Raw genomic sequence first — 27,310 nt, 5'->3', positions numbered from 1 at the left:
TTGCGTAACTCCGATGAAAGCGATAAAATACACAACCTTGCAATACTATAATATACAGTAGCAAGCGGGTAAATCCAATGAGGCTATTGTCTTAATTCGTCCAGATTGTTTATGCGTTAAAATGAATCATGGTTGATGCACCATGTTCGAGGATTGCATAAATGTGTAAAAGGATTTGCATACATTTTCAGCAAAGTTTTTAATGTTGGTTTCTATAGTGTCAACGAAATTTACAATGTAGGTAGTAAATAGTAAAGGCACCAAAACAACTGTCACCCTGACTTGATAGTAACTCTTCGTTCATGTGTCGCTAAAAACAAAATCTGTCATCGCATACTAGTGTTCCAGTTTTTTAAGCATGTGTGGGACTTTATCAAAAGATTTTTCAAAATTCAAGATATACAATATCTGTAGGTTCTGTGTTAACATTTTTCGCAATCATTAAGGCACTCTAGTAAGTTGATAGTGGTAGACCTTCTCGGTAGGAATCCATGTTGGGTAGGAGGAATCATATTATCGCATTTGAAAAATGAAGATAGTTCCTGAACCATATATATTTCATGTATTTTAATGGAAAAGAATAACGAGAATGGTGATAATGATGAGTGGTGTCCCTCAAGGAAGCAATCTTGCCCCATTAATAATTTTTCTATATTTGTCAATGATATCACAGGTACCGTTATGTCTGATTGTCTTTTATTTGCAAATTACTTAAAAATATTTGGCATAATAGAATCTAAAGAAGGATTGTGATCTATTGCAAAGAAACATTGATGAAAAGAAACTGACATTCAACAAACACATCGATGAAGTTGTTAAATCTTCCTTGAAAACACTTGGTTTCATAATCAAATCAACAAGAGAATTTAAAAGGTTGGACAGTCTTGTTAATTTGTATAATGGCCTAATTAAGTCTAAATTACTTTATGCAACAATGGTGTGGTTCCCCAACTCTAATGTCCATATGACAGACTAGAATATGCGCAGCGCAGGTTTTTAAAATATCTATGCTTTAAAATTGATAGAATATACCCTCCAAGGGGGTATGACCATAAACTACTTCTACAATGATTTATTTTTTTTATCTCTGAGGCAGTAAAATTTCACGCAGCAATAATGATATTGGCTTGTTTAATGGCACTGTAATAGCTGCATTCAAACGCAATATTGCACCGATGATTATGAGCTTATAACCATTAAATATTTCTATATTTATAAACTCTCCATTTAATTCTCTCTTGCCTGTAGTATACTCTGAAGTTGTGAGCTTGAAATTTCGGCTATTTTTGAGTCAAATCAATTTTTGTAGATTGTTAAGTTTGATATACTGCTTAACCTACCTAAAGCAAAGTATATTTATATATTCAACTATTAAAATATATAAACTTTGCTTAAAGTATTTAGTTTTAAGTTTTTTTCAGTTTACTGGTTTTGTATTATAACTTTTTATCTGTTAAGGCACCATTAATTTAACAACTGTGGAAATATATAGACTTTGCCTAAAGTATTTAGTTTTTAGTTTTTTTTCAGTTTATTCGTTTTGTATAATTACTTTTTATCTGTTAAGCATATGTTGTCTTATTATTAGGAATTTCCTGTTAGACAATGTTTGGTAAAATAAATAAATTAAAAAAAAAAATAATATTGATTGGTTGATAATTTCTGGATTTTATATATAATTACATATAAAACCGGAACCTACATATAATTATTTGATAAGACTCAGGAACAGAAGTTAAAAACAAAAGAGCATATATAATTTTGCATCAGAACAAAGAAATATTTGATCGTGAAAGTCAAAAGGTTATAGAAAAACTAGAACAAGATCCACTCGAAGACGGTGCTCATCCATAATCCAAGATTGATAAATATAATATTCGAATATAAAACTTTATGCGGTAATTATAAGACAACAATTGCATAATGTTTTGTTGAAAAGTGAAGCATATTAAGAGATGATCAGTTGAATAGATCAGAAAATTATAATTTCGGTAAGAAAAGCATACATACAAGAAAGGTTTATCAGGAGGATTTGCAGGGCCCAATTTAACAAAACATTTTAAAGAAAGCGTTCAGTCCAGGATATTTCTTATTCTAAATAAAGGATTGAACCCAGAGTTGAAAAATTTAAATCCATTTTTATAAAGCATTAAAACTTAAGTGCTCAAAGAGGAACTATATAAGCATTTGGAAAATATCCAGGTTTTATACACAAGGTCTATATGATATCATTTTTCTAATCAATATATTTAAATAGAGCAGAGTAGTAGGTTATCTAATTGGTAGGAAGAACCCACATTGATTTGAAGTTAAAGCTTTCTAGATCGCGAGATGTCCTATTAAAGAATCTCCAATACGTTCCATAATATAAACTATAATGGACAAGTGATATTGAAAGACATCATTAAAAGAACTAATAACGATTTTCAAAAACCACGTTTCATAAAAAACCACGTAATACTGATCAAATCAGAAAAAATTTAAGAAAGGGATAATAAAGAATTGTTAAGATTCATTAATTACGAGTGAATAAGATAAAGAAAGTGAACCAAATTAGTCAGATCCTTGATGCCTGTCACAGAAAGCATATTTGGACATTCAAAGTTTTAGGAATTTCTGAAGTTAATGATATGGAAGATAAGGATAAAAGTTTGTTGCGACTACTACAGATATATAATGCAGAAACTGCTCAGAAGGGAGAGATGTCGCATGTACAAATTTAATGGGTGTGAGGAAGATAAAATAAAACTATCGAAAGAGTCAATAGAGAGTTAATAATTTTGATTATTTCAAAATACGGATTCTTTAATTATTTTTTAATTTATAATACAAGAAGAACAACATATTTTCTGTTAAGAAATATGTTGAACCCCATAAAATTTGAACGGTGTACCTCTATAAAGGTTAAAGTACTACTCTAAACAAAAACAATGATTGTCCAAAAAAAAAATTTGCTAAATCACACCCATAGCCATCGTTATATATCGTACTTGCTACATGCATCAAAACAAAAAGGTGGTCGTCCTTTAGCAAGTCGACGGCGGCAGCGACGACAACCTTGGTGGACCATGTGGTATTCCTAAAGAAAGCTTCATGGTATATGGTTGCTTTTAGTCGCGAATTCGCTCTAAGACAGGTACTACCGATATCGTTTCCGAGTGTGGTTTCTTACCTACACCGTGGTAGCGGGTCGGTTTGTTGTCTTTTGCCGGTATTTTGTTCCTTTTTAAGTTTTTTTTTTTAAATTATTGTCAAGGTCAATTTTTAAATCGTTGTATAATTAAGGGTTGTTTCTCAATTATATTGTTAGGTAAGTCGAGTTCTTTCTAGTAGAAATTCCTCTTCTAGAAAAATCAGCTTTTTTATAAATGAAATCTTTCTAAAAGCAATTAGAAATAATTATTAGTATTTTACATGATGTTATCCCTTTAAAAAAAAACACACCACTATAACAAACTGGTAATCTACGTTTAAACAAGACAAAGTTGGATTTGTATATTATTCGTTTGTTAAATGTAATAAAGTGTATTTTACTTACTTCGCTTTTGCAATTCTTAAATATCTCATAAATTGTCATAAAATTTAAATTATTTGGTAGGCATAGATGTGTAATATTGGCACCCAATGTGGAGCAACATGGTCAATGAAGATTCAATTTGCTCATGTTGTGCGGTCTTATTTACACTTTACACTAGTATATTGGCAGAACATGTATGCTTATTTAAGAAATTATTAATTAAAGCCGTTGCCTAGTACTATTTCAAATTCTACAGTAATTTTTTTAACGAATTATAAAGTTACTTAATTAACTCTATAATTTGTATATTTTTTGTACTTTTTAAAAACTGCTTCTTGTTATTTAAAAATATAAATTATTTTTAACTTTTCTTTAAAAATTATTAGCTTGAGAATCTTAGCTTTGAACTACCTAGTTCTTGTATTTCATTCATGTCATATTCAATACCTAAAAAAGATAACAAAATTTAACATACTTATGGATTATTTGTTTATATAATTAAGCATTTCTAAAAATATTACACATAATAAGCTATGTAATATTATGCTAATATGAAACAGTAGAGACCAATAAAAACTAAACTTGTTCACATTAGGCATTAAACATATTATAATAGAATATTGATTGTACAAATTGCTTATTTGAAAAAAATTAAACTTAAACGTTGTTTTCTTAAGGCATCAGTTTATTCAAAACAAAATGTGCGAAGTATTCAATTTTGACACTTATTCTACATTCAAAAATATTGACTAATCAAAAAAGAATAGATGTTAATGAATTTTAATTGCTTATAAGACCTGCTTTGAATTATAATTCCTAATTTTTTGTTATGGTTATTATAAGCCAAATAATTTTTTTCAAAAAATCTCATTGACTTTTTTTATCACGAATTTAAAAAAAAAAATTGAAGACACCTGTGTCAATAGGTAATATATGAGATATTAGATAATTTAAAATATTAACTTCTTGTTAGAAAAAATTAAATGCACAGATTCTATTGAAAATTCCAAAGTTGCAATCATCTAGAGGAGGTTGAATATGTCAATGCATTTAAATGTATGTGAAATAGTAATATGCTTAATGGAAGGTATTAAAGAATCTTAATTCAAAATAAAGGCCTAAAATTTAAACAAATATATAGCTACTTTAAGCAATTAATTAAAGACAAAAGATATTTAAATCTTAAGGCTGTTTTTTTTTTAAATGAATTATTATGAAAAAAAGGTTCCCCCGAAGCAAAAAACTGATAAAAATGGGTATATACTCAGGTATTTATCGAAAAACTATTTACCTACCCTGAAAATGAGTGGTTATCATTTAGTCAAAATCACGATAATGACGTGACTTGAAATGAGATATGAATTACGTAAAATTAAGAAAAAAAAATCAAAAAATTTTCGTTCTCTTTACCCCTTTTAGAGACTGAAAATGTATCGTAATATTTCATTAACTTAAAATTATCATCAAGTTGAAAGAGAAAATTAATTGATTTACGTATGTTTTTAAGTATCATTTCTTACTGTTTAGCACACCTTCTACAGTTACAAATTAAAAAATTGAGTTAATATTATTTTACCTATTTATTCCATAAGGAAAAATTATTTAAACTGTTATTGCTATTATATTTGGTGCTACTGCGAAATACTAATGAGCACTTAATTTAATAATTAGTCGTAAATAATTTATAACAAAATATAGTACCCACTGATAACACTTTAAAAAAAAAGTATGTCAAAAAAATATGTTTTACCGATACTAATGCGTATTTAACTATTAAACACGAAGGAAAGTGATGGCTTCAATATTTTATTATTTTTTCAATTAATACTGTTGAAAATTTCGACATCCAATAATTTGTAATTCGGTAAGTGTCAAGGTAAGGCCAGAAAAACTATTAATTACATTCCTTTACAGATGTCTCATATCGATTAAGCGTGTGCTCATAAATCAGTGTTTGTTGAGATTATATACAAAACTGACAAGAAACTATTATAATTTTCTAGGCCTTTGAATAATAATATAAAAATAAATGAAATTTGATCATGGGCATTAGGAATTTTTGATTTTTCATTCTGTAACAACGGTGACACCTATGAACTAGATTTCGGTTGTAAAGAAATTAATTCCGTTAGAAAGAAAAGATCTCTTAACTCCTGTATACACCTGCTGCATAAGGCAAAAAGTCTCTTATAAAGTATTATTTAAAATAAATCCTTAATAACCAACAGTTCATGTATAACACAAAACAATTTATTACTCATGCATGTGTAGGGTTGTGGTTATATCATTATATCAATGTATTAAGAATAAAATAAAAGCTTTTGAACCGTTTTTTTTTCTATGTACCTTACAATTTTGCATAATAACGTTGGTTTCTTACAACGTACTGTTACTGTTTTTTTTTTAATTACGCTTATTTATAGATTTACTTTCAATTTTACTCTGGCACACCTTATGCCTAGTATTTGATTAATATTGATCGAAAATACAATCGGCCAATTAATGAAAAACTATAATTAAAAAAAATGGTTGATGGACACATTTCTAAAATATGATTCTATTAAAGATAATGGCTAAATTCGAAACCTAGTGTCTGAGCAACTCCACCAAATAAACATAGTCGACAATAAGTCAAAGCGGCAGTTATCACCAATAGTTTGAAGTACCACCCCTCTTCAAAAACTGTAAGATATTTTTTCCAAAACTTCCTCAAATTTTGTGTGATTCCCAGAGAGAGAAGATCCTTCGCATATTTTAAAAGTTTTTAATGCATTTTCCTTGATCTTTAAAGCAATATAAAAAGGGAAAAACACAAGAAAAAACCTAATCTTACAACAAAATAAATTTGTTGTATCTTTCAAGACAAACATGGGTCATATTAACCTCAGACGACTAGAAGGATTCAAAAATCTATCATAACTAAGAATATTCGTAGAGAATAGTATTATAACAATTTCCTTTCTTTGAACTTTTCAAATCTGCCTTATTTAGATTCAAGACTTCAGTGTGACCAAAAAAAGACTTCGTATATACATTTTCTGAGCCTCTATAAATGAAGTTCCAAAAAGGAATCTTCCAACGATAGCCTTTCAAACTTAATAACAGACTAAATAGGACTACATTGACTTCATCCCAAATAAATGAAATGTAAATAATAATGTAAGGAAGTAAAGCAGTCTTACACAAACAGATGGCCACTGGAACTTTCTCTTTGACACCTATGATTAATGTTAGAAAAGGGTATGATACAAACTTTGAGCATCCCAAATATGCCTCCCTTAAACTTCAAGACTTCTGACCCAATATAAACTTTATATGGGAAACATCTCAAACAGGCCCAAGTGTGAAAATGAAAATTCTGGAAAGAGTGAAATCGGGGGAAGTCAAATCAAAGTCAAAGAGTTATTTTATCAGAGAGTGGTCACTTTTATAAATAAAAAAAATATTTATAATGGCCCTAAAAATAGTGTGAGTTTAGTGACTGAACTCTAACTGCAGATGAATATCATTTTAGCATTGAATGATCCAAGTTATATACTGTTTGTAGCTTCACTTGTCTTAACTTTAATACTTAAAAATAATACAGATGGAGCAACTGCCACCAAATCAAAAAGTTGAAGAAAACTTAAGGGTCATAAAACGTTTTGGTATGAACAGAACTTGCTTTTATAAACTTTACTAGCTAAAAAAACTTTATATTGCTAATATTATTTTCAAATCTATATTTATATGACTATTATTAACTTTCAATTAATTGTTATTATGTGCTAAACATGGTTTATCCTTGTATTTCTTTATGTAGTGGGCCTAATTTTTTTTCGTTTATTATATTTTCAATTTATTTTTATGTTAGGGAATTGTGGTCACATTTAAATGAATACTGTTGGATGAAATAAATAAATAAAGACTTTCATTATCAAAATCATTTAAACGATATTCTTTGTGGCAAAAATCGCCAGGTCAATCGAAATCATTTTATAATTTTCATTTGCATATACATTATTATTAAATTTCAATAGTACCAAGCCATGATTAAATAGAAAATCGCAATCTAAATCTTTTTAATGCATTATTCAAAAAAGATAATCGATAACGTCCAATTAAGTTCCAACATTAAATATTTCAAATTTGGTTAAAAAATAGCATTTGCAAGTTGTAATGTAGTTATAATGTAGTGAAAATGAACTATAATTTTTTCATAATAACTATAAAAATTATTGTCATATTAATAAAACCATTTCCAGTCCACATAACTATCCCAAAAAAATTATTACAAGAAAAAATTGGAGTATTAAAAAACAGTAGAAAGAAACTGCGTTTTCCATAACTTCCTAAATCTATTAGTTCTAACCAGTTTCTATTAAATATTCTTCGGTAATACATCTGTAAAAAAAGAAACGCTAAAATATATAAAATAATGAATAAACCCAGAATATTCTTTATTTATTGTACTATAGTTAATTGGCGAGACTACCAATATCACTTTTATCTTCCACCGCTTCCAAAATATGAACGAGAGCATAAGAGAAAGCAGTTCAGCCCATCAGCATCTTCCTATGATCCAATGTCAATGTTAAATTTAGAGAGGAACCACAAGTGAAAAAAAATAATGAAAGTTTAAAATATAATGCGTACAACTTGACCGTGAAAGTCTACATCCATTACCGAAAATCTTAACACTGTTTTTTCTTTTTGATGATGAAACAAGCAGCGCGTGTCCGGTCTCAGGTCGTTTCAAATTTCTGGGTCAAATTCTAATTTTTGTTTAAATAAATGTTATGATGATACATTGATTTAATGAATTTTTAAGTTAACAGCCAATATTCAAGAATTTTAATAAAGCATCGTTACGCATACGTTTCTGAATATATTTCTATGATTTATTATTCTTTTAACCTATTATAGACGTATTATGTTATATTGGGATGCGAGCCTAAATTATGAATGCTGTAATTAGCACGTCCCATTACATTTGACATTTTCACATTGAATGTTAAAGCAGTAATAATAATTATTTACAAACAACACCATGAAATTCTATGCCAATTTTTTTACTGTTGAAAGCAAATACATTTTACACTCGAAATAAGAATCATTAAAATAAAAAGCTCACAGCATTCAATTCAATAAAGCAAGCATCTTCAATTAAATAGAACATAATTGCTGTGATTTGAAGCACGTTCTAATGGCACTTAAAAGATAAGTGGACTGTTCAGTTGCCTTGTTTGTTTTTCATACAATATTTTTTAGAGACACAGAACTGAAACCCATAAGCTATTTGCAAATTATTTAGAGTTTCTCTTCTGTCAAGTTATCTTGTTATGCTGATAAGGACTTTACAATGTAAAAAAACTTAAAAAGATGGTTAACGTATAATTTTTTTCTTTATTTCAGTTTGTTCCTTAATATAAAATGCGTATATACTAATCGAAAGTAAGAACGTAAGAACTCAATGGAAATATTTGCAGCTACGGGAAGACCATTACTATTTTAAGTTTATTTATTCAGAATTAAAAGTAAATTAGGAGATATTTGAAATTAGAAGCTTATTAGTGAAAATTATTACAGCAATCATCATCTTGCAATTGATTTTATTGATGACTTATACACAGAATCTCTAGATTTGTGACTAGCGACTAGTTGTTGGAGTGTATCTTTAACTCGTAACGTCTAGTGTATCTTTAACTCCAACAAATTGATCTTCCATTAATTTATAAAAAATCATCAGAGGTATACGAAGTAAAAGTCTTATCTTCGCAATCTTGTAAGAACAAGCTAGGAAGCAAGAAATGTTTTGACAGGTTCTTTGGCTGCCTAAGAAATTCTTTGGAAAGTTTTTAGATCTGACCTAAACTATGATGCGTATGAAATTATTCTCTATCTCAGATGTACTGAACTATGGAACAACTCCAGTCTTGAAGAATAACTCAGCCTGTTAGAGTGTTCATACATTTCAGTTTAATGTTTTTCCTGAAGCGCAATTATCTTATGAAAAAAACTTAGTAAAAAGTTCTGAATTATGTTTTGAATCATCATATTCACACATTAGACATGCCTGTCTAAGGTTCTTCAAAATGTATCTTACAGGCGCTGCAATTATAGAAGAGCTACTGGAAAATATCTATAGCAGATAGAATTAAGTCATTTTTAGTACAGCTTCAAAGAAAAAAGATTGTGAGGGGTCTCCTAAGCAAAATAAGAATGCTGGTTAGTTTGGACTAGTTGAGAAACTGCTGCTTCATTGAAAGTTAGCATATAGTAGAAAAATATGATTAGATCGAAAAAAATAGTAAAGAAATTGGAATGTTCAATTGATAAGGCTATATACGTAAGAATAATTTTAAAAAGTTTAAAATCAACTTTAATACAGATAAATAAAGAACCCTTGGATGTATTTTGGCTATCGTTGGTTCTTATGAAGTTATAAAATCAATCAATCTTGAAGATTCTACATACTACATTTATACATACAACATTGAGTTTTGCGTCTTCATGAGTTCTTTAGGGAAGATCATTATGGTCTGTAGTATAATGTAGTATGTATAGTATATTCACCCTACTTTGCAACTTCTTTCATGGATAGATGAATTATTTTTAATTTATGTTAACATTTTTTTGAGAAGTCAAAATCTAGAAGAGACAGCTTTGTTGATGGTTGATAATAGGCCTTTTCAAGCAACAAAAAAATGATTAGTTAGTGAAGAAGAAAGTATAAGACCAATTGGTCAAAATGATCTTCGTTTGATAGAAATACTGGTGCTATCTTTTTTCTTCACTTTCTGTCACTTCGGTTGACAACTGGCAAATGGTAGGAAAGGGCTAAGTAATGAATAACAAAGAAAAAGAAAGAACGAATAAAAACCATATTATATTAATGTGATTATATTAAGGTGCATACAAATTAAATGTATAGTAAAATTTTACCATTGCATTTTAAAACATTTACTTGTTGAGTTTTTGACAAAGTTGGCTTATCAATCAATCATATGCTTTATTATTGTCAAAAAATTACAAAATTTTGTAGACAAAGCTAATAAAAAAAAACATATAAAAACAAAACAAAACACACAAAATAAAAATAAAAATAAAAATAAATATACAAACAAAATAAATACATGCAAAACTGTACAAAAACAATGTACCTGGTCAATATACATCATGATGTATAAAATGTCAATAAAAATAAACACAATAGTCAATAACAGTGAATTAATTAAATACAAAATGAAAGTGCAATTCATTTACTAAAGAAAAAAAACTAATATATTCTCTATTTTAAGATATAAAAAGAGCCAGTGTGTGTGTGATACCCAAAAAGTTAACCTAGAAAAAAATCCTCCACTGCGTACAAGGCTTTTTCCAGAAAGTATGCCTTCAAAGCATTATGAAATCGAGGAAAAGAAGGAATTGATTTAATTTCCAAAGGCAAATGATTATGCATCTTTTTGGCGGCTCTGTATAGAATAGAGTTTTTTACTAACTCGGACCGAGGGGTTTGCAGATAAAGATCATGCACTGCGTTACGAAGTGAATAATTGTGAGACGGCCTACTTGGCATTTCTGACTTATGTTTGCGTACTAAGCAAATAGATTCCAATATGAATAAAGCGGGAAGAGTAAGTATCTTGTATTTTTTAAAGATTTCTTGACAGTGAGCTCTGCTATTAAGTCCAAGCAGATACCGAACTGCTCTCTTTTGGAGTTTAAAGATGCGCTCAAATTGAGTCACACCGCATGTGCCCCAGAATGGAAGGGCGTAACGTAGATGTGACTCAAAAAGGGCATAATAAACTGTTCTTGATGTTTGAAAACTTAATTCCCTGGAAACTGATCTTAAGGCAAAACATGCTGAACTTAATTTTTTATATAAGGCATCAATATGCAAGTCCCATTTTAGGGAGTAGTCAACATTAAGTCCCAAGAACTTCACAGATTCTACAACGTCCAAACTGGTGTTGTTAAGTACAAAGGGTTGAATAGTAGTTTTATATGATAAGACTTTAGTTTTTGAGACATTTAGGCACAGAAGATTAGAATCGCACCACGATTTAATGGTAATTAAGTCATTAGAAATAGTAGCATGTAGTGCCCTAGCATCCGGATTGCTCCATGTAACACTAGTATCGTCAGCAAAAAGACAGATTTTGCCACTGATGTTAAGATTGGCCATGTCATTTATAAAAATCAGAAACAAAATAGGGCCCAGGACTGAACCTTGAGGTACCCCACATTCTATTGGTTTGCAAGAAGACTTCGTCGTATCAACCTTTACAAGCTGATTTCTGTAACTGAGATACGATTTAAACCACTCAAGGGGCGTTCCTCTGAACCCATAGTGATTCAATTTGTCAATTAAGATGTTATGGTTTACACGATCAAAAGCCTTGGAGAAATCACAAAAAATTATTGCTGTTGAATGATTATTATTTATACTGGTGTAAACACTATTAAAAAGAGAAAACATAGCATCATTTGTGCACTTGTTACTCAAGAATCCAAATTGGTGAGGAGTAAGAATTTTATATTTAAACAGAAACGATAAGAGCCTTTTTTTAACCAATCGTTCAATGATCTTTGATAAAGTGGGAAGGAGTGCGATTGAGCGATAGTTTGAAGCTTGTTGTTTATCTCCTCCCTTATGCAAAGGAATAATTATTGCAGTCTTAAGGCAGGTAGGAAAGACTCCATGTTGAAATGACTTGTTAATTAAGTTTGTTAGATGGATTAAGGTGCAATTTGGCAGATTGGAAAACATTTTGAGAGTGAGCCCATCTGATGATGATTTGTTTTTTATTTCATTAATTGTAGTTTGAAGCTCTGTTGATACAATGGGGGTAAAAAAGAAGCTGTGTAAATTTTCATTTGGGAGATATGAACGAGGATCGTGAGAAGGTGTTATGGTAGCCATTAGATTTTTAGCTACATTAACAAAGTAGTGATTAAGGTCCTCAGGTGAAGTAGGGATAGTGCTAGATGAAGAAGTCTTATTTCTTAATTCATTTACAATAGACCATGTTTCTTTGGCAACATTACTTGATTCGATCATCCTTTTATTATAATAAATATCTTTTGCAGCTTTTATAGTCTTATGGTACATTTTTCTATAAAGCTTGACATAGTTATGAAAAAATACGCTGTCTGTAAATTTTTTCAGTGTGATAATGACCGCATGTTTTTTGCAGAAACACTAAAAGCTTACTTTAGTGGTCCATGGCTTATGATGTTTAATTTTGATAGGTCTAAGAGGAAACGACTTATCTGCAATACTTGATAAAGACTTTATAAAACTAGAAAATTTACTATCTATATCGTCAGAAAGAAAATCCCAATCAGCCGTTTGGCATAAGTTCTTGAATTGTAAGAAATTATTTTTGCCAAAAACACGGCCTAATTTACGTAACGTGTTTTTACCTTTAGAATTTATGGAAAATTTAGTTAGTGCAGCTTCATGATCAGAAAATCCGGAATTAAAAACCGTGCAATCTACGAGTTCAGGAGCAAAAGATGACACGACATAGTCGATGGTACTAGAACTATTTCTAGTTATTCTGGTAGGAAAGTTAATATGCATTACTATACCCATTGAGACGAAAATAGAGTGAAGAGATTCTTGAGCAGCACACACACTGGAAAAATCAATATTAAGGTCGCCACACAAAATTAATTTCGCTTTTAAGGGCAAGGATTCTAGCAAGCTTAGTAGTTTTTGAAGGAAAGTCTGTAAGTCAGCGTCAGGTGTTCTATATACACAAATAATATAGAGGTCGTATGTATTATGGTAAACTATGGAAAATTCAAATACTTTTTCTGATAAAAAGTTATCAAACTTAGTTACCGGTGAAAAATCGTTGTTTATAGACATAATCATAGTGCCCCCATGAGATAAATTAGTTCTATTAAATCTTGTTATTGTAGTGTAATTGTGAACAAAAACAGGTTCATCAATGTTTAGCCAGTGTTCGGTTATAGCAACTATTTCTGGAAAATTTAGCTCTTCTAATAAAAGAAACAATTCATTAGTTTTGTGTCTTAAGGACTGAATGTTAAGAAGAAATACGCTAAGCTTGCTATCATCCGATTTATCAGAGGGTACTTGATCCTCTGGTCGCGTCACGTTATTTAAAAATTTTTGTTCCTAGATGAGGAACAAAATTAAAAAAAAAAGTTCCTAGATGAGAACACTTTTAGTCAATCATCAATATGTTATTAGATTTCACTAATGACATATTGAGAATAATTTTCAGACTTACCAAGAGAAGGCATATTTAAAGAAGAAATAGAAATTACTCTTGAATTTGAAAAGATTCTAAAGAATTAATATTAATTAAGAATTACTATAAAGAAGCAATTCATTCAATATATATGCAAAATCAGAGTTGGACACTAGCAGCATTCTGCGAGTTTCTCACTTTAAAAGATTCAAAAAAACGTAGAACAAAAGATATATTCTATATCAAGTGTAAAATAAGCAAAATTCGATAAGAGGGTAATGGTTTTACGAGTGAGACTTCTGTGAGTTAGAACATTGAATTCCACACATGTTATATATCGACCACACTTTCTCTGCAACCAAAAATTGATTTTTGCTCATTTGTTTTTTTACTCACATTTCCAGCTCTAGATACTTTCATATTTTATAGCACGAATGCTAGATGGCACCCTGGGAGCGGTATTTTCGAAACCATGCGAGAATCTTCGAATGCGAACAAAGTGGAGTGCTACTGGAGGCCATGTCAAACGGGATAAAGACAATAAAGATTTTTTAACCTAACCTAAAATTGAAGTTTAAAAAGATCAGGAAATTTTGAGGTTTTTTTCATGGCGTTTCTTGGGTTTTTCGAATTGACTTTTTTTTTAATTGGATTCAAAAAATAAAAAAAATATTGCGGTTTTGTGTCGAGTGAGCAAAAGAAAGAACTAATTTCATATATGGAAAAGCACCCGGAATTAAAGTCGGGCAAATTCACCCAAGATTTTTCAGCTAAAACTGCACAAGTCTCTGTCTCTGGAGCACATCAATTCCATCGTAATAGGCTTGCTTAATCTATGTAATTTATTAAATTGAGCATCTGAATATATTTCAAATGGGTCAAGAAATGAAGAGTACATCATATTCCTTCTATCTGCCAGAGTTTCAGTCTCTTCCAGTGCATCAACGACGCACAAGATTGTATAATCTTGCTATGTGATTATTGTTATTTTTTTTTAAATAAACAACAAAAAAACACTACGAAAATACTTAACTTTTTTCGTGCGAAATCCTCTAATTTCGTATGCGAATCAAAGTCGAATGGTTTCAAAAATACGGCCCCAGGTATAAAAGTGAAAACGAAACTTATCTTTGACCTTTTCAGATTCAGTGACATTAATTAATTTTTTGAAGCATGATTAGATGGGACCCACTCACTCTGCAACAAAGCCTTTATCAAAAACTACTTAGATTGGAATACATACATATATATTTCGTAAAAAGTGGTAAAAAGTCCGATAAAAACTTAATTCTGGATTTAATAGATATCGCTCCCAAAAAGTCAATTTGCATTACTAATTAATTTGGTTTCTGTGTAGATATTTAACTTTTGTTTGCAAAAGTTCCAATATCCTTCGTTTATGTCATGGGAGCATACACAATAATATATATTAGCATATAAGGAAGTAGTTTGTATGCGGAAACCCGCCCAAACACAACGGAATTATAAAAACATAAAACTTTACTTTGTAGGATATTTAAGGTCATTTTTAAACCAGCGACATTGTTACAAAATTTTACTATTTTAACTTTATATTTAATATAAATATACAAAATAAAAAATATAAAAAGATCAATTTTCATTACTTATATCTTCTTTGTTTGACTAATCAGGAACTATTTAACAACCAGTTTTTACCAAATAAAGTACGTGAATGAATATTTAAATCATCAAGGCTAATACACACGAGATATTTGTATGAATAATCTGAACCAAATTTATATCGATAAATATCCGGTAATTTTTTTTGCAAGTTTCTTAAATTTAAATTTTTTTTTCTAAAGGCGTATTTGAGAACTCACCTTGACTTGCAATGAAAAGCAGATACTTATATTGATAATACGGCTTTACAACTTAATGAAATGTCATAACAATTGTGTACCAATATTTGCTTAATAGTCAATACCTGGTCTCAGTGATGAAATTTCAAACCTTCGGATTGACCACAGGGATGTGACTTGATTAATGAGTCAGTCGAAAATAGAATTTCGACATTTTAACCAAACTATTTATTTAACATTAAAGAATTTACAAATTTTAAGAAATTCATAAGTTTTTTGTAACAAAAGGTGCATTTATTTTAATTATATATTCATATTTGTCTTAATAATTATCCTTAGACAACTTGCAGGATCGATCAATTAAGAAATTATTAGAAATATAAAGTAATAACAATTAAATCCATATTACCATTTAAACCGAAATAAATGTATATATGATAAAATGTCAATGTCAAATAAATAAAATCAAAGAAATTATAAAAAGACTCCGATACCGATAAAAATTTCATTCGATAAAAAAATACAAAAACTATAATAAATAAAGGTTTTTTTTAAATTATAATACACTGTTACATCAGAAACCAAACTCTAACATAATTAAGCGTATGCACAAAACACAATCAAAAAGGCCATAAAAAGCAAAAAAACTACTAATGACAAATTCAATTGGAGTGTTCTATATTCCAGGCCTGGTTAAAATATAATAGAACCTTTCAAAAGGGAAATATTAAAAAAATATGATTTTTTCAGCAAATTTATTCGACTTTATGGATAAAATGACATATTAAAATTTCATGATTTAAAACATAAAATGGAGTCGAAAACGTAAACAAAATTAAATTGATAATCTTATAAAAAGTATACTCTATAACATCCGTGAAATTTTGCATATTTCACCCTTATTATGGAATATACTATGCATAACAAATACCCCAAATGCATCATCAGCATACCTCAATCGCCAAACCTAAATTCCATAGAGAAACTGTGGTATTAGATTGATGACATACTATGCCAAAAAGCCTAGTCCCACTTAAAAGAAATCTTAGAACTTCAAATTGCTTGTAAGATTATTAGTTCATTCTGATTAAATTGGTGGCATACAGCCAAGTATTCATATTTTTTAAAGGTTTCTATAATTTTGGTAAATATAGTCGCATGTTCATCTTTTATACTATTTCTCTACAAAACGGTACCGATTGTAGGCACCAGCAACAATATTCGATTCGATATATGTCGAAATTCGGTGCCAAGGCCGCAGCTAGTGTAATTCGAATTAAATCCGAACTTTCATACCATTATTATTCCGTGTTCAAACGACCGATTACACGCCATAACTATTGCAGATTTGTTCGGAGTTACGTTATTAACTTAGTACTTATAGGTTCGGTACAAGGTCCAGCGCTTAGTGCTAATTGGACCTAGTTTGGATTTTATTGCACATCTGAGGCGGTTTAATGATTGATTATTGCTAATAGAATAGTAATTAAATAAACTGAGATCAGGATAAAATAAAAATGATTTACCAATTATTTCTTTGTCCTCGTAAAAATGTAATTTTGACTATTACTAAGTCCAATATCCATTATAGCTAACCTGAAAACCAGTCTAACCTATCTAAGATTCATTAAGAATCATTTCTATATCACTATTTCATTTGAACAAAGACAAAAAAACATCACTTTCATCACAAAACATCACCATCCATACGATTCCTCATAAAAAAGACATAACGCTACTAGCAGAACGTATGTACTATCATATGAATTAATCAGTGACAACGCGTATTTTTCTGCGTGTGCCTTGTGAATGTACGCCTATGCTATACAGGGGTGTACTTACTTTAAAAGACAGGGCGTCAATTTGAATTAATTAACTTTTAAGGAATCTGCTGTTGCTTATGATACATTATTTTTGGTATATGAGTGTTTGGCAACACCGGTGAGTTCTTAATGAAATTTCCTCCATTTGGCAATCCGTGTATCAAATACTCAGTATATAAACACCACGTAGTGCATTATAGCAAATTGTACGTGCGCAAAATTAGCAGTTATTGATATAAAAGGAACTACTGGAAGATTCAAAAGAAATTTAATTCTTAAAACTTCGAACATTTCATATTGATTCAAATGTTAATTTCGACACTTATGATAAAGTACATAAGCATCATCAAAATGGTTCATAACCGATAAATTCATTGTTATCTATTGCATTTGGTCAGAATAAACTCGACACATACTATTTGCATTGGCTTTCAATCAATCAATCAAATCAGTGATGAATGAGTTTATTTAGAAAGTTTTAATAATGATTAGTTCAAAAAGAGGATGTCTAAGTATGTTAGCGAATTCTTAAGGAGGTTAACCAACCACTCATACTGAGGGGAAATTTAAAAAAAATGCATTCTTTTTAAATAAACATTTTAAAATTAAACATTAAAAATAAACAAAATGCATGTTTGCTTATTAAAAATTTAAATAATATTAAGCTTAAAGAGAAATGAAATATTTCAGTCGAGTTGCTAGAATCTTTAAAGATTTTGAAAAAATCTAATTTAATGTTAAATGGAGAGGGCCTCTAATAAATGTAGCATTAAAGTTCTGATATTGTAAATGAAAACCCGACAGTTCTGTGAATTATCGTTTTTCTATAATCTGTCGACATAATTAAGTGTATTTAGAAGTGTAGTAGTTATTATTGTGATGTATAGGGCGGGGCACGACAACTACCAAGGGATACTGTATAAGAAAAAATCAAATTGTATTAATTTTTTCATAGGTTACATATAGACTGTTAAAAATCATAATTTAAAAATATTTGCCCTTATTTAAAAAAGGAACGTTTAAAAAAATGTTACAATTTTCCTTTTTCAACTAAACCAAAGTTTAAGAAACGAAAGTCTAATAAAACCAAAAATGGTTAATAGGTGCTGTTTTGCTAAGATTTCTTTAAATATTTTTTTCGAACTTAAGCTTTACAAAGCCTGACTATGGGAAAAAAACGTTGGTACAAAAAGATCCCACAAAATGAACTAAATATGTATATCACAAGACAACCATATTATAGGAAGACAGGATCTACATCACAGGTTCCAGAATCTAAAAAACCCAAAAACACGTCAATTTCGTTTGTAGGGGGGACAAATTTTGCCCCAAAAATGATTGCAACATCTTCAGCCCTCTATGGGAGAGTGTCATCCCCTAATTTTTTTTCAAATGGGAATGGGAGTTAAATGATATCTTATTAAGAAGTGCTATTAATTCCCTATACGTTGCTGCTTATTTTTCGAAAATCGGTAGAAAAAAAATTGAACTTTAAAATAAAAAGCGTTTTTGTTAAAAGTGCAAAATCATTTGCATCAAAGTGCATTTCTCATAACTTTTTAACAATTATGGTCAAAAATCAAAATTTATTTTAAAAATTATGAATGTGGAAATCGGGTTGTGCAGATATTTAATGAACGCCATCCTGTGAAAACACCTTTCTGGCAACATTTTTCGCGAGTTAGTAGCAAAATATCAAACAAAAAAAGTAAAAGAAGCAAAATGAAAATGCTGTAGTAAATTAGTATTGGGTTTTATAGTAGTGGCCTTGGATAATACACTGACTACTAGAAAATTAGCCAATGAGACCGGCGTGAGTCGTACGAAGTGTCCGAAGAATAGTTCCACCCGTACAAAATTCGGTTGATACAACTACACGAGGATGATTTTGATCGTCGCTTGGAATTTTGTGAACTTATTACTGAACGAGCGGCGAATAATAACAATTTCCTACTTAATGTGTGTTTTTTGGATGAGTGTACGTTTTTTTGAACGGTGTAGTTAATCGGCACAACTTTTTACTGATCTGAGAGTAACCCCAGGGGTTTTCACGAGGTACACACACAAAACCCTCAGACATTGAACGTGTGGGCTGGTATTTTTGGAAATTTCATTGTGGGTCCTTTCTTTCTTCCTTGGAAATTTAGCAGGCGATATATACTTAGACTTACTGAAAAATACTAAAGACCCAGCCCTAACAGCCATCATAGAGAACAATCCGGGATACGTTGAAGAGGAATTATTTTTCGACATTACTCTCAAAATGTGCGCCATTATTTAAACAATACCTTTCCAGGTCGGTGGATAGGTCGAAAAGGTGCAATTGAGTGGCCTCCCCGGTCACCCGACTTGACTCCTTTAGACCTTTTTCTGTGGGGACACATAAAAAGTAAAGTGTGCACTCCACCCGCCTCATTAGAAGACCTGCTAAGACGAATAATTGATCTTTATAGCGAAGTAACCCCGCAAGTTCTTTAAAATGTTCGAGAACGGTTTGTAGATAATTTGAATTTGTAGCATTTATGCATTTTTTAAAAAATGTATTTTTCGAATTTCAATCCTTCTATTATATCTATTTTTTCTAAACGAGTTGACCGTTCAAAAAATACGCAGCAACGTATAGGGAATTAATGGAACTTTTTAACAAGGTTATTAAAACCACATTCCTATTTGAAAAAAATTAGGGAAGGAGACCCCACTTAAGGGATTGAAGAGAAGAAAAACAATAATTTTTGGGGCAAAAGTTGTGCCCCTTACAAACAAAATTGACGTGTTTTTGGAATTTTTGAAAAAAAAATCCCTAGCAGTTATGTCTTGCGCTACGTTCTCGATGGGCCACCCGGTATATTAAAGAGTATTTCAAGGTTCCATTTATTTTAAATATTTAACGTTTACAAATACATTGGTGGCTTCCTGTACTTTGGCAGTATAAGGTCAAAAAGTAAACATTCTTTGACAAGGCTGGTACAATATTTAAATGTACATCTTGCTTATTGACACAATGGCGTATTGGCACTACTAATAATTTTTTTTTCTCAGAAATCCAACATTTTTCATCAAATCATCAATGTCTAAAAAATGTTGGGAGACGATCACTTGGGCATAAAAGCAGGAAAGACGGCTCTGACTTGGGTTCTAGGGCAAACCAACGTTTGGTAAGTCAAAAATCGTAAGAAAATGACAATTGTTGAAAATTCAATTTTTTAAAGGTATATGCTGTATCATTTCGCACATAAGGCGAGCAAAGACACCAGTTTCACTCAAATCCAATCAGACGTTTCCATTCTGGAAGATCTGTTCAAATTAGGCCGCGAAACTGATCAGCAAACTGATCTAGAGGAACTGAATGGATATTTACAAAATACATATAGAGGTAATTCATTAAAAATGTTAGTCTGCGTCACTATTTATGAATTTAAAATTTAATTAGAAGTTAAAAGCAGTTTTTTCTGATATTAAAGTATAATTTTCATTGTTTACCTAATCCAAATGTGAAATAAAAACAATAGAAGCTTATATTCCAGTCAATGCATTTACTAAATGACCGTCTGATTAATACCGAACATTACGTAGGACATCGCTAAATTAAAATTTTAAATGGGGCGTCATGAACGTATCAAGAACTCTATTAAAAAGAGAAAAAGATGCTATTACAAATTTTCTTATTTTGTACAGTAGGTGTATAAAAATATAAAAAAATATAGTATGGATTTAAAATAAATATATACGTATTTAGTTCTATGCTGGTTGTAGCTTTAAAATAACGCTTTTACAATAAAAGCTTTCTATTGTACCGCACTGGATGTGACGATTTGCAGGAGGAATTAAGGAATATTTTAATGTTCTCATTTTATTGTGTAGTTGTGATCGAGAGGGTCCGAATTTGAACTATAAAAATAATTTTGTGAGGGTGATTTTAAAAAATTCAAAGTGTCTTCCAAAAGAGGTAATTTTCTTTCATTTTTTGAAATTACAAAGGAGTATGAAATGCTCCCTGTATGATAGTTAGCTAATTGTGGTAAAGTTGGGTAATTTGATGGTTATTAAAAGGCCATTTGAACTGATCATTCAAATTAATCTTTTTTATTTTTTCCTGACGTCATTTAAAGCATGCGTAGAATAAAATAAGTTAATCGTGTATTATATCCATAAAGAAAAAAAATTGATCACTAAAAGACGAAACGTTGTATTATCAGTTTTAAATCACCATGATGTAGGGCGGAAAAAGTGGGTAGGTAAATTTTGCTCGACAAAAATAAATCAGTCAGAAAAAAAACTAAAATTGTTTTTTAAGCGACCTCGAACATTTACGGTTTCAGAGATCTCATGCATGATAAGGCAATTTGGGCCACCCTATACAGGTCTGACTATAATAGACCCAAGACCAGTTAAATTCTAGGGAAGTTAAGTAATTTGATTTTATAAAAATGCTTATTAAAATGCCGTATAGATATTTTAAAAAATCCTAAAAGCTCCAAAGATACCACGAAATTTCCTAACACTTTTTTTGTTGAAAGTCTCTATCAAAATAAATTACATTTTTGCCCGTGATTTTCGTGTTCCAAAATCCACCATGAATTTTATTTTTTTAGTACGATCCTGAATTTTTTATTTGTTTTTTTTTATAAGATGAGGCAGACCCTTGAAAGCAAATTTCATGTTGAATTAACAAATGTAGTAAAGACTTACCTCAGTATTATTTATTTATACTTATGTACATAATACAATTTTTTAAAATTAGGATCATTTTGTGACAATAGTCAATGAATTTACATTCATATAATCTATTTACTAACACTAATGCGTAAAATTTTAGTAAAAAAAAATAAAAGAAATACATTTTTCAGCGTAGCAACATATGTATTTTATTAGATTTATAACCAAGTTGATATTTTGCATTCTAAGCCAAACTGAATTGAAACTAATAAATTTGTATTTCCTCAATATCAAATGTTTTAATAAAATAAAGCATCCTAATGTGCAAAATTTGTATAAAATAAAAACCAATCCTATGTTAAACTAAAATATATGCATGGCACAAACCATAACTATTAAATTTTAAATGCCAATAAATATTTTCGGTACCGGTATTAAATCACGTACTAAAATATATTTATATGGGAAATATTATTATAAAATTTCAAAATTAATAAAGGTTCAATGAGATTTTGATAATTATAGTGTTTATTGTTCTAGGGTGTTATACGGGATGTTTAATAAGTACGTGGATAGGTATGAGTAGATATGGTAGGTTTCTTCAATGTTAACCTGATTTGATTTTATAGCATAAATGGATAAAAAAAGAATACTTGCAAAAGCTTTAACTGTGAATACTTGACAAACTATACAACTATAAATTAATGTTCTCAATTTGTTTAAAATAGCATATGGGTAAATATAAAAAACAAATAAACAAGAACTAATATGTTAATATTATTTTTATCTATTACTTTAGAACAAATTTTAATAAAATGTATTTTTTTTGTGGGAAGGCTAAAACGCTCCATGGAATCTATATCAATATTTTAATTTTATTTATTTCAGTTACTTTTTACAACTTTATTAGTATGTGTATTTTTATAAAAGATTTAAAAACATTAAAATAGGACATTGTATGTACATGAAATATGTCGAGAATATTTTGAAAAATCCAAAAATCGCATTTAAGATAAGAAGATATTGGCATTGCTACATGACACACCCTGTATACATTTTTTAAATCGGCAAGTAAAAATACCTATCGACATGTCTAAGCATTTTTTCGAGAATATTCCAATTTATTGATTATAGAATTTATTCCGTTTGCCTGATATACACTGTATGTATAGTAAATGCATAGAAAGTAGAGATTAAAACAGACAATTATTAAAATATTAAACATTATTATATTATACATAGTGTAGACTTTTTGGAAAACTAATTATTAGTCTTTGAAAAAATGTTTTTTTACTGTTAATAAAAATAAACTTAATTAATATTCCATTAAAAATAGTTTAAAAACTTATCAAAAAATTTAAAGTAAATCACTTTAAAAATCCTTATTTTTAGGTAATTTTTGAACTTTAATGATTATTTGGATACATCCGGGTATAAACTAAACAATAAGTAACTTTTAGTTTTTTGAATTTTTAATGTTCTCCTGAGTGAACGAAATTTGGATCTTGGCATCTTGTTACGCAAGTAAAATACTTATATTTTTATCAAAATTTATATTTTCATTATATCAAAAAAAATCAAAATATAAATTTTCATAAATGCAAAATTTTGTTTAAAAATATAAAGCAATGTATTTCTTACCTACTTTTATAATAGACGAACATCATTATTTTAGAATAATTCATCTTTCATAGTGACTGGGGCAAATAGGCCACAAAATGGGAAAAAAATCACATTTTCAGTTTTTTAAATACACTTCGATAAGAAAGTATCGCATCAGCAATAAAAATATGAAATCTGCCTGTAAAAAATTATTTCTTTAATTTTCTTGATTTTTATTATTTACATTACTACCTTTTGATCAGGATAATATTCAATTTTGTTAATTTTGTGTTGGTACCATTCGTGAAATCATAAATTTCGTAAAAAATATTGAATATGGATCGTCGTGCAAACACAAACGCAAATTTATCTAGAGGTCAAGTGATCAGAATAATTTCTCTTATGGAAGATAGGGTAAGAGGTTTGATTGAAACAAAAGGGTAGTACAGGCAAACAGTACCAGGTCGACCGTTATCAACTGCACCTGCAGATAATCGTTTCTTTATTTCGCAAGCTCTTCGTCGAAGACATGTGACTGCAAGTCAGCTCCTACGTGAGTTGGCTGCCACTCGAAAAATACAAATATCATCAGAAACTGTAGAACACATCCTGAGGCAATCTGGAATAAGGGCCAGATGAGCTGTCACTGCTCCTTATCTCAGTAGGGAGCACCGGGTAGAATAGTTAATTAGAATTCATAAGAGAATACTTAAATTAGAACATAAACGATTGAAGTAATGTGCTCTTCACAGATGATTGGAGATTTTGTTCATACTCTTCAAATCTATGAATAACTGTTTACAGGCGAGATAATGAGCGTTTTCAGTGCAACGTAAGACCTTCAGCCAATTTCGAGAGAGGATCTATTATACTCTGGGAATGAATATCTTTAAGGGGCCACACGGAATTGGTACTACTTGCTGGGGGTTCTTTTACTACCGACAGATATACATTAGCGATATTTTGGAACATGATGTGCCTTATTCCCCATTTATTAGTAACGATTTCCTTCTAATGCAAGATAATGCATGCCCCCACGCAGCTAGAATAGTTACCAAGTATCTTCAGAAGGCCGAGAAGGCCGATATCAGTTTTCTCAGCTTTAAATCTAATAGAGCATATTTGGGATATTAACTACAGCATATTTGGTGAGATCTGGAAAGGTCCACCCAGCTAATTTTGAAGACCTGCTACGGTTCTTCACTGCAGAATAGGAAAATCTGGACAATAAAATATCTAAAAATCCAACTATTAATTTGAAGAAACGAATACAAATTATCCTAATTTACTGATTCTACTTATTTAACAAAAATTGAAATACAAAACTCCTATTCCATAATACATATTGGGCAAAATGTCATACTATGCAGAACATACATCTAGATGAGTAAAACATCTGTTTGAGCCAAAATATAATGTGTAACCCAATTATGGACACATACAACAGACTTAAAGGCTAATAATAAAAAAAAGAAAATAAATAACAATACGAAAGTTACTCAACTAGACTACTCCTATTTTTTCAAAAAAAAAATCTAAATTTGTCCATATTATAAAAATAAATTGTCAGCTTGCTAAAAGTTTTTATGTTTTTTAATCTGCCTTAAGCCATTTGAAAGAATTTTCCAAAATGTCGAAGCCAAATATGTGATAAATCTAAGCCTAGTTTTTTTAAGCTAAGGTAATTTTAAATGCCCTTTTACATTATCACTAGTTTGATGTTCGTGATTATATACAGTGAGAGCCAAAAGTCCGGAATAAATTCATTTAAAATTCAGGGGTATGTGGTTGACCCTAACTAGCTAGTGTCAACAGATGATTTTAAAAAAGCTTCGATAAAAAGTGCAAACCGCATTTGTCTATGTCTAACCGTTTGGATTTTATAACATGTCAAAAGTGCAAATATGCCGATCTTCAACTGTCAATAACTCAAAAACAAATGAAGATAGGTATAGGACATTGTACATGAAATATGTCTAGAATTTTCTGTTCTTTAAGAATACAGAATAAAAATAGGTACTTCCATTTCAAAAATTGAAGTTGATGGTCGTAACTTATTTTTGGACCACCCTGTGTACATAAAATTATAGTAAGAAAACCCGCAGTTAAAAATAAAAATCGACGTGTCCGAGCGTTTTTTTTTTGAACATACCCCTGAATTTTTAATGAATTTATTTCGGACTTTTGGCTCGCACTGTATAGTTTGATGTTATATATATTTAGAAATTAATTGATTTGTTTGTATAAATGCATGTGGATAAGATTTACATATATTATATAACGTATATTGAAAATATCTAAGTTGACCTAAATATGTCTTAGTAAAATGTCACTCATAAATGAAATACAGGGTGTTATAATTTAATTTTCGAACCGGTTTTTCTCTATAGCTCAAGTTGTTTCTGAGATATCGACACAAAAACGGGGAATTTTAGGGGTGAGGAATATAACTTTATTCTATTTTTTGACACGAAGCGAAGAGGGCGCTAGTTACGCCATATTCACACGTTGTTTCATGCCATAACTTTCTTGCTAGTACAGTTTTATTATTTTTTATTGAGGTAGCTGGTAATGATTTTTAAGAAAAAAGGTATACTACAAATATTTCGGTTAAACAACCCGTTTTCAAAATATTTGCATTCATTCAAACGTTCTGTTGCAGTCAAAAACACTAAACACGAATGCTACGGATAATAAATTAACGTCGAAGTAAATATAAAGTCATGGATACGTAACAATCATTAAACCAAGGAGACTAGATATAAGGAGACTGATCTGTTTGCATTCTTCGTAAAGTTGCCCTCGTGTCTGGTAAGCATTTTATACTCCAATCAGGATCAATTACTTTATGATATACCTTGACAACATCTTTTTTAGGAAAGTGCAATTCGCGTACATGTTTCCCTTTTTTAATGTAATCAAATACTTCTCGCCACTTTCGAAATCTATGTTCATCCTGCATAAGCGAAAAAAAACGTAATATATGCGAAACAGTTTTTGATATATAAGTTTCGAAAAACATATGAAGAATTAAAAAAATGTATTCATACTTATATAATAATATACTGACCTGTGGAGTCCTAAAAAGAGTTAAAACCCTTTTTTCCGATCAGAACGAGGGCTGATCGTGCAACCGCAAACGGTACAACGCCTTATTTCCATTGAAAATTAATTTAAAACGATTATTTATCAAAAATTATCTTTTGAAAACGTCAATCTAACGAGAGTGAAAATAAAAAAACACGAGGCACATTTCTGACCGACAGCACCGGGCTACTCGGCGAACCCAATTATCGTTCAATTCTGCGTACGCGTCACCTCATTTCGGAGCGCGGAGATCAGCCTCCTTAGATCCAGTCTTCTTGCATTAATCTAATTCCAAGCATAATGACATTAGTTTTGACACTTGTTAATTTGAAAAATAGGTCTTATAACCATAATTAAAAACGGAATAACTTCAGTTAATTAATAAAGCCTAGGCATAATGAATATTCCAATACTGAAATGAGAAATATGACTTGCCTCTATTTTCAAGTAAATTTTAACAGTCACGCGGCATCAAGACACTACCGGCAACAATGTCCAAATAGAAGACAACCGATTTATTTTTCAAAGATTATGCGGTCGGCTAGGAGAAACGGGGTCTTTTCTCTCAGGGTCTTGTTGGGCGTCCTAAAGCAA

The 27,310-nt window shown here is 30.1% G+C and overlaps 2 protein-coding genes across 3 annotated transcripts in view; one reads left to right on the top strand and one right to left on the bottom strand.

Annotated features, from left to right (window-relative positions):
* LOC126735469 (transcription factor IIIB 90 kDa subunit) overlaps positions 1 to 27,310 on the bottom strand; it is a 105,412-nt gene that overhangs the window by 43,273 nt on the left and 34,829 nt on the right. The window lies entirely within an intron of this gene.
* LOC126735470 (BTB/POZ domain-containing protein 6-B-like) overlaps positions 3,095 to 27,310 on the top strand; it is a 48,072-nt gene continuing 23,856 nt past the window's right edge. Inside the window, exons 1-3 of one of the 2 annotated variants that reach the window (XM_050439464.1) lie at positions 3,095 to 3,310; positions 20,411 to 20,526; positions 20,581 to 20,744. In XM_050439464.1, coding sequence (XP_050295421.1) covers positions 20,450 to 20,526; positions 20,581 to 20,744 — 241 coding nt within the window. In that variant the 5' untranslated portion in view covers positions 3,095 to 3,310; positions 20,411 to 20,449. The remainder of the gene's footprint in view (positions 3,311 to 20,410; positions 20,527 to 20,580; positions 20,745 to 27,310) is intronic. The other variant, XM_050439463.1, reaches the window with a different exon arrangement.

Source organism: Anthonomus grandis, chromosome 4 (assembly GCF_022605725.1).
Source record: "Anthonomus grandis grandis chromosome 4, icAntGran1.3, whole genome shotgun sequence".
NCBI lineage: Eukaryota > Metazoa > Arthropoda > Insecta > Coleoptera > Curculionidae > Anthonomus > Anthonomus grandis.
This window is presented reverse-complemented; position numbering and strand designations above follow the sequence as displayed.